Source organism: Ranitomeya variabilis, chromosome 2, assembly GCF_051348905.1.
Source record: "Ranitomeya variabilis isolate aRanVar5 chromosome 2, aRanVar5.hap1, whole genome shotgun sequence".
NCBI classification, from domain to species: domain Eukaryota; kingdom Metazoa; phylum Chordata; class Amphibia; order Anura; family Dendrobatidae; genus Ranitomeya; species Ranitomeya variabilis.
This window is the reverse complement of record NC_135233.1, coordinates 304629621-304649791: the sequence shown is the minus strand read 5'-3', so window position 1 is coordinate 304649791 and position 20171 is coordinate 304629621. Positions and strand designations below refer to the sequence as shown.

Here is a 20171-nt window from a genome sequence, read left to right as displayed (position 1 = left end):
AAAGCTGCATCCTTTACATTTATGTGCATTGAGGGAATAAAAATACATTTGATCGGACAGCCTTAAATAATGCATTTGGTTCCACTTATTTACAAAGAGAAGAACATTTACACAAAAGCTACACACCGAGGTACAATACCAGCATGAAAGTAACAAAACATTTACAACTTTACACAAATATCTTAAAGATGACCGGTTACCAGGTTAAAAGGAGCCTATATTTGCTCATATTATCCCCACTGCTTCGTATGTTTTTTTCAGTATGGTTCTTTATTTTGCTGTTTGCTTTCTATGGTCTTTATCAAAGGGGCATGGCTCCCAGGGTAATAATACAGAAGAGTAAAGACACGCCTCCAGATCTGTAAGCCACGCCCCCCTAGTAAAGGCCATAAAAATACAGCACTAAATAAATCTCTGGAACCGGATGGCAGATTTAAAAAGAACAAAAAAAAAAAAAAAAAAATACTCTGAGCAGCAGGAATAAGGTAAGAGCAAGAACTGGACACTTTTGATCTGGTGACATTCTCCTTAAAGTGAATATTTTACCAAGTTTATATGGCATTATCCCACGGCAGCATAACGTCATATCAGGAACCTTAAGTTCAGCACATTATTTTTTTTCCCCCCCTTCAGTGATTTTTATAAAATCCCTAGTTAATTATCAACAGCACCAGCCAAGCTCATGAGTGCACCCAGGAGTCCTCGATAGTCATGATCTGCAGCTCCCTACACCCACCTGCCACTAAACGACTGGGTTTTTTTGCCTTTGTACAGTATGGCATAAGCCTCTCAGTCACTGGCGGGGAGGCGCTGCAGACAATCATTTGATGGACTCCAGGGCTACAGCTGAGAATTAGGGAATTTAGGAAAACTACAAAATAAAAAAAAAAAGTAATCCAGTGCTGGAATCGGCATCCTATTATTCTATGCTGCAGTCAGAAGAACAAAATAAAACGTAACGACCGATTCCCTTCACTTATATTTTTTCTAAATTTGTCCAAAAAAAAAAAAATTTATATATATATATATATATATATATATATATATATATATATATATATATATATATATCTATATATATATATAAAGAACAAAGGGGTTTCCCCAATTTTAACATTTTCTTACAAGTCAGAAAATTCCATTGGTGTCCAGCTTAACAGCTGAACCCTTTCCAAGTTGTCCTGTGACTCCGGCATTTCCTCAGCTCATGATGCAAGCGCCGTTATCTACACTAGCGCAGTTTTCTGACGTGCAATTTACACATCAGAAAATGTTACATCTGGAGATCCCATCATAAGAGTAGTCCATCTCAAACAGGAAGAGTTAACCCATTTCAAACAATTTCTGAACAAAAATTGACAATTAATGATATTAAAAGCACAGTAATAGGAATGTGATTTGTAAGACACAGGTACAATTTTAGGAAGGTATCTTCCACCATAGTAGTAATATTACTCAGTGCACAGCCAAGGGTTACTGAAAAGAAAAAAAAAATAATTGTAAAATAATTATTTGTATACAACCAATTCTTGGTGTAAAATCCAAATGAGCACACAAAAGCAAATCATCTGCATTTAAAGGGAATTTGTATTATATATATATATATATATATATATATATATATATATATATATATATATATATATATATATATATATATATATAGTTGTGTAGGCGCTTCGCTTGTCCAATTAAAAAGAGAGAGAGATCTGATGTCTAAGTCATATCTAAGTAATGAAAAATCTACTGTAGAAGCCATATGCAAATCAGACTGAAAGTGTAAGGGTATGTGTCCACGTTCAGGATTGCATCAGGATTTGGTCAGGATTTTCCATCAGTATTAGTAAGCCAAAACCAGGAGTGGGTGATAAATACTTAAGTGGTGCATATGTTTCTATTATACTTTTCCTCTAATTGTTCCCCTCCTGGTTTTGGCTTACAAATACTGATGGAAAATCCTGACCAAATCCTGATGCAATCCTGAACGTGGACACATACCCTAAGGGTGTATGTGAATGCAATCGGACGGCTTTCAAGTGCATGGACACGCCCCAGACGGCTTCCAAGTGCATTGACACGCCCCCAGTGCACTTCCAGCCCAATTTGCATATGACTTACACTAGATTGCTCATGATTAGCACATTAGATATCTACAAAAAAAATTAACATTTTATTCCTGGGGAAAAAAGCGATTACACAACAATTCCACTTCTTCAAAAATAAAAATGTGTCGACAGGTTACCCGTAAAGGGCTTGTCCAGATTCCAGTAAAATACATGAGTGACACAGTTACTGAGAAAATAAAGATGAATTCTTATCCTGGACAAACTATATCAAATCTGTCACTCACCCAGCAGCGCTACCACAATTAATCCTATTTCTATGGTGTCGTACATCAGCAGCCATTACACAAGCAAAGGGATTTTTAAGAGCCATTATTGCCGGGGAAGCTGCATAAGGGCAATAGTTTCCCTTGAAAAGGAAGTGTAGTATTACGCTGTTCCCTTTCAAAAGACCTCTTCAAGAAGGTCACTCAAACGTCCAGTATGAAATGGTTTCCTAGGAGGGTGGTCCTCTAGAAGAACAGGACAATATATTTGATGGAATGGCCCCATGGTTACAGACTACAAATTGATCCTGCGTCCAGTTTGATCATTTCCTTACACAGCAGACAGGCTGTAGGTTAATAATAGGAAGAGGTAGATGAAAGGATGGAAATATACCGTTAACGGTAGTTGGCCAAAGGTTCATCTAAGGCGCAATTGGTGTCAGAGGGAATAGTGGAAGGAAGCCTCTGCCTGAACAGAGACATTGGCCAAAAATCTAAGACACATTTCAAAATCAATGCTTTCGGCCGCTATTAGGCTGCAGTCACACTAGCAGTATTTGGTCAGTATTTTACATCAGTATTTGTAAGCCAAAACCAAGAGTGGAACAATTAGAGAAAAAGTATAATAGAAACACGTCACCACTTCTGCATTTATCACCCACTCCTGGTTTTGGCTTACAAATACTGAGGTAAAATACTGACCAAATACTGCCAGTGTGACGGCAGCCAAAGTCAAATATCTGTGGGCACTTACACTTGACGTTGGGATCAGTCTACACACTGTTCAATTATAATCAAGGAGACACAGAGGTCTCCATAGGTCCTACATATACAAAACCATGAGAAATCTTTAAAGGGATGCTGCCATGCCCATAAACACTGGTTATCGGCAGTTTACCCCTATATGTGTAGGTAAATGGCACTTAAATCCTATGAAGCCGGGTTATTGGAGCAGCGGCTACAGGGAGAAAATGAAGTTTTATTCTCTGTGCAGTCATTCTATTCCAGTGAGAAGATAGTAATCATTGCCTAGCACATTGCTCGACAGCTTGCACCGCACGCTGCACAGCAGACTGTCAATCAATGGGCTCTGGAGTGATCACAGCCCATTCATAGCATAGCAAGCTGACTGCTCCCTACTCCGCCCTGATGACTGCAAACGAGGGGCTGCAGGGAGACTAACCTCATTTTCCCACTGTAGCCTGCTGCTCCTTTCAGCTTTCCAAGAATGATTAAATGCCATTTGCCTGCAGATTATAACTACTTATGCACGTGAATAGAGTTTCTGGAGGTGACAGGTTGTCTAAGTTTTTATTTTTTTATCAATTTCAAATATATTGGAATAATAAAAAAAATACTATGCAATAATGCACATGCATCTGAAATATCAAAATCAAAAGGACAGCCCAGTGTAGTTAAAGTTTTAGTGATGCAAGCAGAAGACGGAGTAGAATTTGCACAAAACTGACTTTTTGCTGCACAATTCATTATGTTTCTATTGCACCACGAGTCACTTTTGAGCATGGAAAGATTCCTGATTGGAAAATATAAGTATTCTAGAAAATAGCCAAAAGACAAAACAAAAATACAGCAAACATTTTAGTGGGATTTCTAAGTTAGACAGATAACAGACAGGAGGAGAGGGAATGTCTGGATGTCAGTGAAGCCTGATGAAAATGGATTTTATTAGCAGAACATGCAATACAACAGAATGAGGAAAATAAGTAATGTCTTCATGCCAGTCCTTGTACAACTCATGGAATGAAGTCTTCTACAAGCTGCCAAGAATTCATGCTTTCATGCAAAGAAAAAGATGGGGATGGTTTGGGAACAGATGATATGGTGAAAGAACACGAAGGAGGGAGGGTGGATCAATGTGAATGTGCCAAAGGGATAGGAATTACAGGAAACCAGAACTGTGAACAAAACAGAAATAAAATAAGTTATTGATGTCATGATCAAAAATCAAATCTTAAGAATTAGCACAGGAAGCAGGCAATAGGAAGATGGCTTAGCTGGATTTTTAAAGAAATTACTTTTTTTAATCTTTATCATAATATGTATTGGGAATTGCAGTGTGCACGTGTTATACCTGCAATCACACAGATCTACCACAAGGTGGCCTCCTACCACACATTTGGCGTGCACATTGTATTCTTATTTTCAGCCGTTGTGGCAGATCATAAAATCATTTTTTTCCCTTTAAATACATAACTGAGCATTACTGGCTATATGCAAACTCCCACAACATCCCTGAGTGGAGTATACATTACACACATGAACAGAGTCTAAAATACATAGGTTGTGTACATTTGTCAGGCTAAAGGCAAATGATGGCAACACACTGCAATGATTCCGGTCGGCGTAGGGACTGTGTCTACACACCCGAAAGGCCAAGCCAGCGCTTGGTGCAATCATTTACCCACTGATGAGGGACTGATACAAATCTCTTGATAACAATTTATACCTTCATGATGCATTTACCAATTTGTTCTGGTCTCGTTTTTGTAGATGATAAAAGGAACCTGTCTGTAACACTACCCCTTCCACAAGCAGAGGTAGGACAGTGTAAAACATTATGAAAGATGCTTATTACAGCACCATCTGCTGTGCCGAAATCCAGATGCACGCCTAATTTACAAATCAACAGAAGCTGAGAGGCGGCAGACTATGGATTGTTTTCTACAGCACAAAGAATTCAGTTCAACACATTAATAATGACTTTACAATGTGGTCCATAATCTGTCTCCTCCATACATATCTGACCCGATTTTCCTCTAGCGCCTGGTTCTCAGAAGACCTGTTCCTCTACTCCCCTTTTGTCTGCTGCTCACAGAATGATGTCTAACACTTCCCCGTGCTTACCATATACTTTGGAATTTACTACCCAAATTAGTCAGTGTCTTCTCTACCTTTGAAATCCTTCATAAACAACTTTCTATAAGGCCAGATTTAAACGTGTTGCAATCAGAGTATGGACCGCAATGAATAAATTGGCCGCGGGTCTCCTGACTAGAACCGGACAGCCTCATATATGCCTAGAAGGCTGCAGAGAATGATTCAGGAGAGCGGTCATTGGTCCTTGCATTGCAGTCTGCACTTGAACTGGTAAACACGGATGTTTGGATCCGGCCTTAGTACGTTGTGTTGTATAAACCCTGTTTGCACCGTATACAGCTCCCTGAGACTAACAGTTGCATATTTTCCTGGCGCGCTCTGCTCCTCAGCTTCCCTCTTCGCAGTGGGGGTTTGGATACACATGTACACCATAGTCATTATCATGAATGACCGTTCACCAGGACTAGCACACACAGTATGTATAGAACAATGAGCAGCAATCTTACTCTTTAGGAATGTTTGATATTGGCCTGTCGTCAATAATAATTTTCCATACTACGCCATTTTATTTCACTTAAAGCTTATTTTATTTTTTTTTATTTCCTTCCTCTCCTTTGCATGGGACAATAGCCGATTGTCCCCTAGACATTTCCAGGCAGGCAGCAGAAGGAAGCTTTACATAGGCATTCAGCCCTTACTGTAGCCTTCTTGGAAAGCACAATCTGCAGGAAAAACAACGTGCGTATGCATTTGGTAGCAAGGATTGAACAGACGTGTTTTTTGTGCAAGCAAAAAAGCTGCAATTATGAAATGCTCTATGATCAGATAGATTTGATGGTAATATTACACGGCCACATGGGACAGGGTTAAAGGGTCATCCCCATCTCAGCCTTTGATAGCGGAGACAGGAAAAAGGTCATTCAGGAGCCAGCCATAGCAGGTGGAGCGACGGAAACAGCTGAGCTACACGGATTCTATAACTCCCATAGAAATGGGAAGTAAGGAAACCACATGGAATAGATAACTACATTGTTTCCAGAAGTCCTAAGTTAGAGAAATAACACAACTCTCTATGCGGTTTGTGCAACTCCCAATTATTTCTATGGGAGTTCTGGAAATCTCATATTCTGAAGCTCCATCGCACAATGTGACCTCCCTGGTGATAGGAAGAAGGGACACACGCTTTTATAAATAAAAGAAAATGAAATAAAATATGAATTTTCAGCCATTGGATAGTTTTCAACTGGCTGAAAAACCTACTGATTGACATCTATTCTGAAATTGACTACTCCAAAAAGACATCCTCATAGGGAGTTTAGACAGTGAGTGCTGACAATGTAAGCAGAGTAAATATAACACCAATATGTCCAAAATAAATAACTGTTAGACACTTCAATTAATATACATCAAACAATGTCTGTTAGTGGCCTAGTTGCCACAGGCTACTGTAACCTGCTCAGTAGCTTGCTGTAATTTCAATACAATATACGTTTTGTTTTTTGTTTTAAAGATCAGTGGAGGTGTTAGGAATTGTGCCGCATATACAGTGGCGTGTAAAAGTTTGGGCGCCCCTGGCCAAAATTACTGTTAGTGAACAGTTAAGCAAAATGATGATGAAATGATATTGTAACTTTATTTTTCCATTGACATAGCCACATCAGGGCTTATTTGTAGGCGGATCACTTGCTGTTTGGAATGATAATCCAATGTATCATATAATGTAATGAAAATGCTGCAAGTGGGGCTGGGATGGTGAAAAAATGCAATTCCACTATTGTTTTTTGGGTCTTTATTTCATGGCATTCGGTATGCAGTAAAACTGACCCAATTGACTTTGCACATCATTCGGATTACACTGCTACCAAACTTATATGGGTTATATATGACATTTTGATCACTTTTTATTACTTTTTTTTGGGGGGAGGGGTTAAACTTACACTTTTAAACAACTTATTTAATATGTTTACTTTATTTTTTAGTCCCCTTTAAGGTACTTGAACCTGCAATAATTCGATCACTCGTGCTGTGTACTAGGAGTATTGCAGTATATAGTGTAAAGGTACCGTCACACTAAGCGACGCTGCAGCGATACAGACAACGATGCCGATCGCTGCAGCGTCGCTGTTTGGTCGCTGGAGAGCTGTCACACAGACCGCTCTCCAGCGACCAACGATGCAGAGGTCCCTGGGGAACCAGGGTAAACATCGGGTTGCTAAGCGCAGGGCCGCGCTTAGTAACCCGATGTTTACCCTGGTTACCAGTGTAAAATGTAAAAAAACAAACAGTACATACTCACCTTCGCGTCCCCCGGCGTCCGCTTCCTGCACTGACTGAGTGCCGGCCCTAACAGCAGAGCGGTGACGTCACCGCTGTGCTGTGCTTTCACTTACGGCCAGCGCTCAGTCAGTGCAGGAAGCGGACAGCGAGGGACGTGCGACAGACATCAGAAGGTGAGTATGTACTGTTTGTTTTTTTACATTTTACACTGGTAACCAGGGTAAACATCGGGTTACTAAGCGCGGCCCTGCGCTTAGTAACCCGATATTTACCCTGGTTACCATTGTAAAACATCGCTGGTATCGTTGCTTTTGCTGTCAAACACAACGATACACGGCGATCTGACGACCAAATAAAGTTCTGAACTTTCATCAACGACCAGCGATATCACAGCAGGATCCAGATCGCTGCTGCGTGTCAAACACAACAATATCGCTAACCAGGACGCTGCAACGTCACGGATCGCTAGCGATATCGTTTAGTGCGACGGTACCTTAACTGATGTTCTACTATGTAGCTCCCTATGATTGCATTGTGTTAGGGACAATGAGAGGACGTCCCACACCGGAAAACAGTCATTTAAATAAATAATGTCGTCAGTGATTGAGAGCAACAATTTAGTGGTTAAACAGCAGTGAGAGAAGCCAGATTCTGTTGCTGCTGTTATAGACAGGTGCTGGATGTGTGACATAGCCACCGTCCGTCCTGTCGCAGGATGTTACTTACTTGTGATCCTCATGCAAAGTGAGAAAACATTGCAAAAAGGGATGGTAAAAACAAAAACCTTATGTGTCCTATCTGCAAGGATTGTGCAGCCGATGACTACTTCTACAAAAATAGCCTCTCTAGCTGCACCTCTCCAGTAAGTAGGGGCTCCTCACTGGTCAGGCCAGCCTCATAGAAGAGAGCACTGCTTGTAAAACGGCTAGTCCTACGACATCAGAGATGTATGGTACTTCAGTAATATTTTGCCAATATTCAGTTCCATAGCTTAATCCCATTTCCTTTCAGCATTATCACTGGGAAGAAATTATCACTCTTTAAAATTAAAATGAACACTATATGTAAATGGCCTTGGCATATCCTATGCAGCCCAAGCTTCTACAATATCAGGCACTTACATCAAATAAGGAATTCCCCACCTTGACTTGTTTTACAGTAGCTTACCAGAGCCATGCGCCATGCAGCAAACAGCAGAATTAACTGTAAAAACAGCACAGAAGTACAAATGGATATGTGAAATGTTAGTAAAAAGAAACATTATATGGATATATTAATAAACAAAGCAGACAATTGCATGCACTAAACAAATACAACAAAGGGCCATTTACAATTAAAGAGGTTATCTAGTCATAAAAATGGTGTGCACATGTTATTTGGAAGCAGGAGTGAGATGTTTCTGTGAGTCATTTGCCCATGACCATGCTGGGTGTATATTTCCTCATGTATCATCTCCAACACAGAACAAGATGCATGTCTTCCCTCCTCCCTGATGTACAGGACTTCTAGCACATGTCTCTTATTTCCAGTGCGCGCCTCCATTTCTGTCTCTTCATGGATTGTGTTTCACATGCTGGGCAGCAGATTCTGCAGTGTTAGCAGATCTGCGTTGTGCATGAAGACAGGAAGTAATTACAGCACTACCTTACATTTATTAAGAAAGGGGCATGCAGGCAACTGTAAATGAGGCAAGGTCTGCTAGAGGAGAGCGCAATCGTGAGAACTGCTGTCCTTTACATAGTTAATCCTACTCATAGCAAGCCTATGCAAAATGATGTTTGAAATGAAGGATATTTACTTCCATATTTAGGTACCATTTTGTATTTTTAAAAGCTCATAAAATCACTGGTATCCGCGTATAGATACCAATAATTATACCGCATTGAAGCTGGTTTTACAAATCAATACAATATAATACAGCCAAGAATAGTACAAACCTACATAGACCAAATACAAGGTATTTCACACAACTCATATCTGCCCAGACAAAATATAAGGCATATATACAGTATGATAGATGGAACGATGATTCCGTAGCCATAGTGAACTTCCTCCCAATACGCTCAGCACATCTGTCAGGAAAACAACAACCGTCACTAAAATATAAATATAAATAAACAAAAATTAGAATCTAAAAATTAAAAACAACAATGCGGAACAAGTTGCTCCAATTGACACATCAACCCGGGGACCCCAGGAAGGGAGCAAATGATAGGCACTCGTTCAGACCGAGGGGATGGACCGTATTTAAGGTCCAAATCCACCTTGTCTCCAGTCTAGCTAGGCGCTTGGATAAATCGCCACCCCTGATATTGATTTTCAGGGCATCAATGCCTCGTACCCTTAACAGGGTACTATCACAATTATGGAAATTTCTAAAGTGACGTAGTATCGTTTTGAGAGTGGAAGCATCCGTGTGGCCAATTGCCGCCTGAATCCCCAAGACGTGTTCCCTCGTGCGAACCTTAAGTTGGCGTGTTGTAAGTCCAACATAAATAAGGTCACACGGGCACGTCGCATAGTATACCACGTATCTCGTGGTACATGTAATACGTTGACAAATTTTGAAAGACCTTGTGCCATCGGAGTTGACAAAATTATCGCACCGGTCGATATTGGGGCAGGTGACACATCCACCACATGGAAAACAACCACTTCCCATTCTAAAGCTATCCAAAAAGGTAGGCATTGTTTGTGCAAGATAATGGCTGGAGACAAGGTGGTCCCTCAAGTTTTTAGCCCGTCTAAACGACATTGATGGTTTGGGTGGAATACATTTCTTAATTATGGGATCAACCCTAAGGATCGGCCATGCCTTTTCCAATATGGAACGAACCCTATTGGACTGGGAGCTGAATGTTGTGACGAATCTCACTGTGTCATCCGTCCCAGATTTACATTTGGACCCAGTGTTATATAACAGATCATGTTGGGAAGCATGCCTTGCTCTATGATAAGCAGTTTTGACCATCCTATGACTATAACCACGTTATAGATTAGAGATTCACCGCTATAGCTAAAGGTCAAATGTATATTGAGATGATTGCTGTTCAGGGTACGGATCAGCTGCTCAAGGTTGACGGGAGTGCCCTGCCAGACGAAGAAGATATAGTCAACATACCGTGTCCAAAAAGGGACACGGTCCATCAACCTCTGTTCATCGGACAGGAAAAAGGTCCCTCTCCCACAGCCCCAAAAAGAGACCGGCATAGGCGGGCGCAAATGCCGCCCCCATGGCGGTCCCCTGGAGCTGTAGGTAGGACCCTTTAAAAACAAAAAAGTTGTGAGTGAGGGTGAACTCCAATAGCTCCAGCAGAAGGTCCCTCATATCCAAAGATAAAGAGGAAGTACCAAGAAAAAACCGTACAGCTGAAATACCATGCTTATGTTTAATATTGGTATAGAGGGACACAACATCCGCTGAGGCTAGAAGAGTATCACCCTCCAAACACAGCCCGTTGACGCAGCAGATCACCAGTGTCCCTAAGAAAGGAAGGGAGGCCCGAGACTAGAGGTTGGAGATGGTAATCAATCCATTTATTAATGTGTTCAATAAAGTTCCCTCTTCCAGAAATGATAGGTCTGCCAGGTGGTGAGGAAAGGTTTTTATGAATCTTCGGAAGGAGATACAAAGGTTGAGATAGTTAATTTATTGTCAATGATAATTTGTCGTAGGAAGAGAGACACAGGTTGAGATACTTGCAGGGGCTACCTGATATAGTAGTAAAACCTGCCGACAAAGGTGGTAATGTCATCCTGTGGTCCACTTGTATGTATGAGAGTGAGGCATTCCGTCAATTGAATAATACAACTTGTTACAGGAAACTTACGTATAACCCTCTCTCTGCATACTGTTCACAATTGGATAACATTTTGAAATGGGCCCTCCAGGATGGCACTATCACCAAAGAGTTGGCATCAGCTTTGGTGGTCCCTGAACCAACTATCTCATAGGATGGTCAAAACTGCTTATCATAGAGCAAGGCATGCTTCCCAACATGATCTGTTATATAACACTGGGTCCAAATGTAAATCTGGGACGGATGACACAGTGAGATTCGTCACAACATTCAGCTCCCAGTCCAATAGGGTTCGTTCCATATTGGAAAAGGCATGGCCGATCCTTAGGGTTGATCCCATAATTAAGAAATGTATTCCACCCAAACCATCAATGTCGTTTAGACGGGCTAAAAACTTGAGGGACCACTTTGTCTCCAGCCATTATCTTGCACAAACAATGCCTACCTTTTTGGATAGCTTTAGAATGAGAAGTGGTGGTTTTCCATGTTGTGGATGTGTCGCCTGCCCCAATATCGACCGGTGCGATAACTTTGTCAACTCCGATGACATAAGGTCTTTCAAAATTCGTCAACGTATTACATGTACCACGAGATACGTGATATACTATGCGACGTGCCCGTGTGACCTTATTTATGTTGGACTTTCAACACGCCAACTTAAGGTTCGCACGAGGGAACACGTCTTGGGGATTCAAGAGCAATCGGCCACACGGATGCTTCCACTCAAAACGATACCATGTCACTTTAGGAATTTCCATAATTGTGATAGTATCCTGTTAAGGGTACAAGGCATTGCTGTCCTGAAAATCAATATCAGGGGTGGCGATTTATCCAAGCGCCTAGCTAGACTGGAGACAAGGTGGATTTGGACATTAAATACGGTCCATCCCCTCGGTCTGAACGAGTGCCTATCATTTGCTCCCTTCCTGGGGTCCCTGGGTTGATGTGTGTCAATTGATGCGACTTGTTCCGCATTGTTGTTTTTAATTTTTAGATTCTAATTTTTGTTTATATTTTAGTGACGGTTGAGGTTTTCCTGACGGATGTGCTGAGCGTATTGGGAGGAAGTTCACTATGGCTACGGAATCATCGTTCCATCTATCATACTGTATATATGCCTTATATTTTGTCTGGGCAGATATGAGTTGTGTGAAATACCTTGTATTTGGTCTATGTAGGTTTGTACCATTCTTGGCTGTATTATATTATATTGATTTGTAAAACCAGCTTCAATGCGGTATAATTATTGGCATCTATACGCAGATATATACGGTACTTATTTGTGTACTAAACTGGGACTCTGTAAACTTTACTGGTGTTATCCATGTTATCCATTTTGTATATACTATGCCTCTTCTCTCTATATATTGTGCCCCATTTTAGCTTGTCTACAGCTGAGGTTGATGAACCTTTTCATATATTTATATATAGACCTGTTGAGATAGCAGTCGGTCTTCTCATTACTTACAAGGTGCCCATTATATTGAAAATGCTTTCCGTGCATGTTCTAGCCATATATTGCAGTTTTCTGTATTTCTGGCACTTTGCCCATAGCCAATATGGCCACCGGCGTCTATGCGCTGTTCGGTTGTGCCCTGCCTCTTCTTCCGGCGCCGCCCACCGTCTGACGTGTTGGTCACATGGGGCCCCATGTGATCTCACGTCGGTGGCTTGGTTGCACTGGCGTGGGGGCGGGACACTTCTCCTGACCAGCGCGCATTTCCGGATGGGTTAGTTATAAGTAGCCACCATCGCTCATCACTATAAGCCCCCTGAGGAAGGAAGGAGACTTCCGAAACGCGCGTCAGGGAGGGCGAGAGATTGCGGGTGTCCCTGCTGCATACCACTAGGTATAGTATTCCTAGGATGACATTGATTCATGGACTGCTGTTAATACCACCTGGGGATCTATAGCTTATATTACTACATATCTGTGGATATCATGCTGTCTCTTACCGCCTATTTCTATGCGGCACTGCTCGTCACCTTTTAGCCATGTTTGTTGTCCATTCATTTTCTTTGTACTAATAAATGGACTTTTGCAATAATTTTGCTTTATTGTCTTGGACTTTGTTCACTGTTAGTGTTTGTGTGGTTTTTCATGTTCCTGGGTGAATATCTTTGAATATAAAGAGAATGTTAAAGTTAAAAATGATCAGTCACATGCTCAAAAAATGGAGTTAAATACCTTGTAAAAATCTCTGAGCGGCGCTGTGATTCTGATGCCTTTTCCCGTTTTACGCTGCATCCCTCCATTGCAGAGATATTCACATGTGTTGCTTTTGGAGCTCAGTATGTGAAATCTCTGCTTGTAGAGCAAGTGAGTATTTCTTGATAGTGCTCTCTGGGAAGGTGCGCTTTCTCCACTCCCAACCAGACACTGCCAATGAAAGCTGATCTAGAAGTCCAAGACCCTGCCGATCTGCGATTACCAGTATCTTGAAAGGACTGGCAATTGTGCATGCCTCAGGACAAGCACAATAATTGTGAAGATGAAACAGGAAAATCTTTCAGCTCACTATTACTGAGTCTATAGCTAGCTTTAAAGGGAACCTGTCAGGTCCTCCAATCATTTAAAAAGGTTAATATGTTTTATAGCCTTTTTAAGAATCTAAAGAAACCATGTCTTTACAGTTACATACACGTATTTTGCAAAATTTTCTTGGGATTCTACAAATGCGGTATGTAGCTGAACCCAGATGGGTCCTGCAACGATGTTTCCACGCAGACACAGGTCCAGGCTCAGGCTTTCCCGGGTGAGATTAGCATTCCCTGCTCTGCCAGCTTCTTCTACTTGAGGTCTTTGCTGCATGAATAAGTAGAAGGTGCCAAGACTGTCCATCAATCCCAGGAGGGCAGTGACCGCAGCTACTGTCTCTGAAGTAACGCGTTGCCAGTCTAGTTGGGGTCAATTTGCATTCAGCTAGTGCCAGCATATAAGAGGATTTTGCATAAATCTGTACATGTGTATGCAACAATAAATACATGACTGATGCCAGAAAAAGACTAAAATATAATGGGGGCAGTGTAATAGCGTTGGGTAATCAGTCAAGTTCCCTTTAAGCATCTACCATCAATATCTTCAGAAGGTTTTCAGTCATTTTACAAAATGAAGGCTGGAATGTCAAAAAATACTGTGTTCCCTGTGCTAAAGAGCTGTATCGATCAATAATACAATTTAATGTGAATGACCCTCAGTATATTCTGTGAGAGCAAGACAGATTAATATTATATGTTAATATCGAACAAAGAGCACATGTATAACGAAAAACAAATTAGTATGGATTATTTGAGGAATTAAACAGGACCTAGGACACTATGAACATGCATCAATGACGCGCAATGAAGCCATTTGGACAGAGCCCCAAAACCTGTCCTATTTACTTTTTGGGGAGGATCCATTGATAGCCAAAAAGGGGCCGTTCTCCAGCATTTCTTAGCAAGTTGAGGGGCATGTTCCCATTACAAAACAGCAATAGGTTATACAGTCTTTTTTTACAATTGGATAAAGGTATCTAAGTTCACAAAACTGCAGTAAAAGTTAGAGCTTTACGTTTTATGTAGTCAATTGAAATGAAGTGTGAGTGTAATCTTCCCACCACAATTCATTTCCATCAGTAAAAAGAAGCAGCAGATGTACGGTCTGGCCACTGCATCTGCACGGCCCATCTGTGCAGCCATTAGAAATCCAGAATGGAGGGGGAGAACACCCAGCACACTTTTACAATAAACACAAAAATACATAAAAAGAATCCAATAAAATTGTAAAAATAAGCGAGTATGCAATAGGAATAAAAAAGCTACATTTGTAGACTAACAGACTAGGAGCTATGTGTTAAAGGGATCAGATGACTGCTCATTAAAGTAGCTGAACCAGCCAGTGAAAGGAATAGTTATCAGATCCCCTTCACTTAAAGATCCAAAAACACTGTCCTGGGGAAGAAACAACTCCATTGAGGCCCTGCTGGAATCAGATGAACTTCAACACAAAGAAGCACTTTTACGATGTCGTACTTGGGCAGATTTAACTACTATTTCCTTAAAGAACCACTCTGATCAAAAAATGTTTTACCGTCTTAATATTTTGCCAACATCACATTATACAGCACTATGTACTTACAATTGCTCATTTTATCTTTCTACGCACCTAATTCTTCTTTTTTCCATTAGGTCTATGACATCATGTTATTAAAAACCTGACTAACTGAATTCTTCTAAGCTCCATGTAGAAACAGGAAGTCACTTTTCCCTGCATGAGTCATTATTAGAACTACAATTCTACATTACTGCAATGTCCCTGGCGGCCAAGATCTACCTGCTCTTAAATTCCTGACCCACTGGCTCCTCTCCTGCCAGGGACTTTGACGTGAAGTAGCACTGTAGTTCTAATGATGACTCAGAGGGGAAAAAGACTTCCAGTTTCTACATAGAGCTTAGGAGGATTCAGCTAGTCTGGTCTTAATCACTTGATGTCATCGACCTAATGGAAAAGAAAAATTAATTGGGTAGAAAGACAAAATGAGCAATTGTAAGTATAAAGTGCTATATAATATGATGATAGCAATATATTAAGAATATTAAGAGGATAAAATCTTTGTTGGAAGTGCTGCTTTAAGCTGGAAATACTTAAAGATTATGCAAGGTGAACTTTTCAAATCAACTATCCTAGGCTCTTCAGACAGCACGAGATGCTCAGAATGTGATATAAGTGTGTAAATGGCAAATGAGAATAATTCTGCATCCCATCCACTAGTCACTGCTATCTACTGGCAAGTTGCATGTTTGTTCTGACATTGTCACATCACTTTGATCAGGTATCCTATCATCTGATCCTAATACCACCGCACAGCCATCAACAAGACTTGAGAATGAGTTATCCTAAATATGGCAGAAAGCTGAACAGAGGGTTCAAGTGTATGAGTGGTTGGAAGGACCAGGTGGAAAAGGAGGAATCTGTGTTTCAGCAGGCAGCTGATGAAAGCATTATATAATGCATGGAAAAAACCCATCAGGTTAGCCATGCTGCCCAAACTACAGACGACCGGGAAAGGCTGCCTCATTGCAGCCATATACGATTTGTCCTGTAACACTACGGCAGATAAAGGGGGTACAGATCGGTCATCAGGAGCGCACTGTTACTCTGCATCCCTTGTTTTCAGTGTGCTTCTGGAGATTTACAGTTCAGACTAGCAGCATGGTCTAATGAACATGGAGACAACCCCTTTAAAAAACATAAAAATCTGGGAACAAAGCTGGGAGCAGTGCAAAATGCTTTTCCAAAAATACAGATGTGGAACCCATAAATACTTGTCACCATTTATATACTATACATGAGTACATACACCAACTATGTGAGAGCAGAGCAAGTTGTCAGATAGATACAGTAATGCAGGTTACCGCACTGAATCTTAGAAGAGTCATCGGGGTACAAACTATGCAAATGGCAAACTCACTTCTGTATTCTACACATTCTACACCAGTGGCCGCAGGCTCGGCCACCTCTCCTGTGCTGCACTCTAGATACTTTACTTACTTTTTTCTCTCCTTTTCTCGTTTTAGGGTCTGTGATCCACCTGCTTGTTGTGCCTGGGACTGAAGCAATTCTGTTGCAGTCTTCCGTTTCTTAAATTCATTTACTTCATCTTCCAAACTTTTCTTTTTGTCTTCTAGCTTTTTCTTCTCGTCTTGATGTAGTTTTTTCAGACGGTCAAACTTCTCATGAAGCTTTAATAAAAGGCAAATATTACTAAACAATATTTCTTTGATAATTTGCGGTTTGATTTAATGTTGACATGCAAAAGTCACATGAACCTGACAATTTTTTTTCAATGTTCTAATGTGTATGGGGGACTTAGGGTAAGTTCACACAACTTTTTTTCAGGAGACCAAAATTGTCTGTTTCGCAAGCAGAAGACATTTCAGGAAGAATCGCCATTTTTTCCAGGTGTTTTGTAGAACTAAAGCAAGGCACTTCTTGTACTGGCATCTTCCAGACTTTTTTTTTTTTTTTTTTTAAACTTCATTCATTCAACAAAGAAACAGCTAGCGGTTTTTAAACCAAAGACGTTGGACCAAACGCTCAAAAAAAAAAATGAAAAAAAGGATTTGGCATCTTTTGAGTTTCCCATTGTAGTAGGAAAAATAGAGCGTCTTCAAAGTGGGAGGTGCCTATAGAATTGTCACACCCACACCAGATTTAACAGTTTGGGGTCAAAAAAAGCTTCAAAAGCCTAGTTATATATAATATATATGGTGTGAGAACGATGCAGGAATGAGGCGCTCAATATTCAATGAAGCGCTTGGCATTCTCCATCACCACGTGGGCCGCTTACAATAGACCGCCCCGAGGAGGAGAAAGATGCCCGGTAGCTGTATATCACCGATACCTGTGCTGGGTTATATGCCACCTAATATCTAAAGACAAAAACGCATTTTACTCTAGACATAACCTTATGCTAATGAAGTGCAATTAAACAATCTGCCAGTAATTTACTGCCGCAATGATCGCAGACAACGATGATGAATGTTTGACTCAGCACCCGGAAACAGCGCTTACTGAACTGCTTTCCCCACGGACTGATAGTGCACACGGACGGCACATGGACACGGATTGCATCGGTACTGGTCTTTCCAGTACCGGAAATATCAGTTCGTGTGAAAGAGGCCTTATACACAGGAGTGCTCGTTTGTTCTCTACGAGATCGCCGTTGACAGACATGTCTGGTGATGACCTTTATTCCCCCGGGAATGAAGTGATTGGCAATTCAAAATGGGACATGACTGATCAACATCTCCCCCGACTATTGGTTGTCCAGTGCCCCCCATACAAATCATACTGTTGGCCAAATACGCAGAAATCATTGGATTCAGCCAACATTAGTTTAACCCCTTCCCGACCCATGACGCCACGTAGGCGTCATGAAAGTCGGTGCCAATCCGACCCATGACGCCTATGTGGCGTCATGTAATGATCGCGTCCCTGCAGATCGGGTGAAAGGGTTAACTCAAATTTCACCCGATCTGCAGGGACAGGGGGAGTTGTACTTTAGCCCAGGGGGAGTGGCTTTGAAAGTGCAACAGCCAATCAGAGCAATTTGCAATATTTCACCTATGAAAATGGTGAAATATTGCAATCCAGCCATGGCCGATGCTGCAATATCATCGGCCATGGCTAGAAATCCAGATCTGCCCCCCCCCCCCCACCGATCTCCTCCCCAGTCCTCCGTTCTGTCCCGTACTCCCCTCCTTCTGCCTGTCCGCTCCCCCGTCCTCCTGTCCGCTCCCCCCGTGCTCCGATCCACCCCCCCTGTGCTCCGATCCACCCCCCCACCACCCCCTTATACTTACCGATCCTTCCGGAGTCCGTCCGTCTTCTCCCTGGGCGCCGCCATCTTCCAAAACGGCGGGCGCATGCGCAGTGCGCCCGCCGAATCTGCCGGCCGGCAGTTTCGTTCCATGTACATTTTGATCACTGTGATAAAACCTATCACAGTGATCAAAATAAAAAAAAATAGTAAATGAACCCCCCCCCCCCCCCCTTTATCACCCCCATAGGTAGGGACAATAATAAAATAAAGAAAATATTTTTTTTTTTCCACTAGGGTTAGGGGTAGAGTTAGGGGTAGAACTAGGGTTAGCGTTAGAATTAGGCTATGTGCACACGGTGCGGATTTGGCTGCGGATTCGTAGCAGTGTTCCATCAGGTTTACAGTACCATGTAAACCTATGGAAAACCAAATCCGCTGTGCCCATGGTGCGGAAAATACCGCGCGGAAATGCTGCGTTGTATTTTCCGCAGCATGTCAATTCTTTGTGCGGATTTCGCAGCGTTTTACACCTGCTCCACAATAGGAATCCGCAGGTGAAATCCGCATAAAAAACACTGGAAATCCGCGGTAAATCCGCAGGTAAAACGCAGTGCCTTTTACCTGCGGATTTTTCAAAAATGGTGCGGAAAAATCTCACACGAATCCGCAACGTGGGCACATAGCCTTTGGGTTGGAATTAGGGCTAGGGTTGGAAATAGGGTTAAGAATAGGCTTGTGGTTAGGGTTATGGTTAGGGGTGTGTTGGGGTTAAAGTTGTGGTTAGGGTTGGGATTAGGGTTAGGGTTGTGGCTAGGGGTGTGTTGGGGTTAGAGTTGTGATTAGGGTTATGGCTAGAGTTGGGATTAGGGTTAGGGGTGTGTTGGAGTTAGTGTTGGAGTTAGAATTGAGGGGTTTCCACTGTTTAGGCACATCAGGGGTCTCCAAACGCAACATGGCGCCACCATTGATTCCAGCCAATCTTGCGTTCAAAAAGTCAAATGGTGCTCCCTCCCTTCCGAGCCCCGACGTGCGCCCAAACAGTGGTTTACCCCCACATGTGGGGTACCAGCATACTCAGGACAAACTGGGCAACAATTATTGGGGTCCAATTTCTCCTGTTACCCTTGCGAAAATAAAAAATTGCTTGCTAAAACAATTTTAGAGGAATGAAAAATGATTTTTTATTTTCACGGCTCTGCGTTGTAAACTTCTATGAAGCACTTGGGTGTTCTAAGTGCTCATTACACATCTAGATAAGTTCCTTGGGGGTCTAGTTTCCAAAATGGGGTCACTTGTGGGGGGTTTCTACTGTTTAGGCACATCAGGGGCTCTGCAAATGCAACGTGACACCCGCAGACCATTCCATCAAAGTCTGCATTTCAAAACGTCACTACCTCCCTTCCGAGCCCCGACTTGTGCCCAAAACAGTGGTTTACCCCCACATATGGGGTATCAGTGTACTCAGGACAAACTGGGCAACGACTTTTGGGGTCAAATTTCTCCTGTTACCCTTGTGAAAATAAAAAATTGCTTGCTAAAACATCATTTTTGAGGAAAGAAAAATGATTTTTTATTTTCACGGCTCTGCGTTGTAAACTTCTATGAAGCACTTGGGGGTGC

The 20171-nt window shown here is 41.8% G+C and overlaps 1 protein-coding gene across 5 annotated transcripts in view; it reads right to left on the bottom strand.

The window, feature by feature from the left end:
* SEPTIN6 (septin 6) overlaps window positions 1–20171 on the bottom strand; it is a 105753-nt gene that overhangs the window by 10102 nt on the left and 75480 nt on the right. Inside the window, exons 9-12 of one of the 5 annotated variants that reach the window (XR_013221295.1) lie at window positions 16778–16968; window positions 13201–13363; window positions 8612–8647; window positions 3071–4245 (exon numbers count right to left, since the gene is read on the bottom strand). Coding sequence is in view for 4 of the 5 variants with exons in the window: in XM_077285180.1 (XP_077141295.1) it covers window positions 1452–1476; window positions 16778–16968 (216 nt within the window). In the remaining variant the exon portion in view is untranslated. Of the gene's footprint in view, window positions 1–1111; window positions 1477–3070; window positions 4246–8611; window positions 8648–13200; window positions 13364–16777; window positions 16969–20171 lie in introns of those variants that run through there. The other 4 variants (XM_077285183.1, XM_077285180.1, XM_077285181.1 and 1 more) reach the window with 4 other exon arrangements.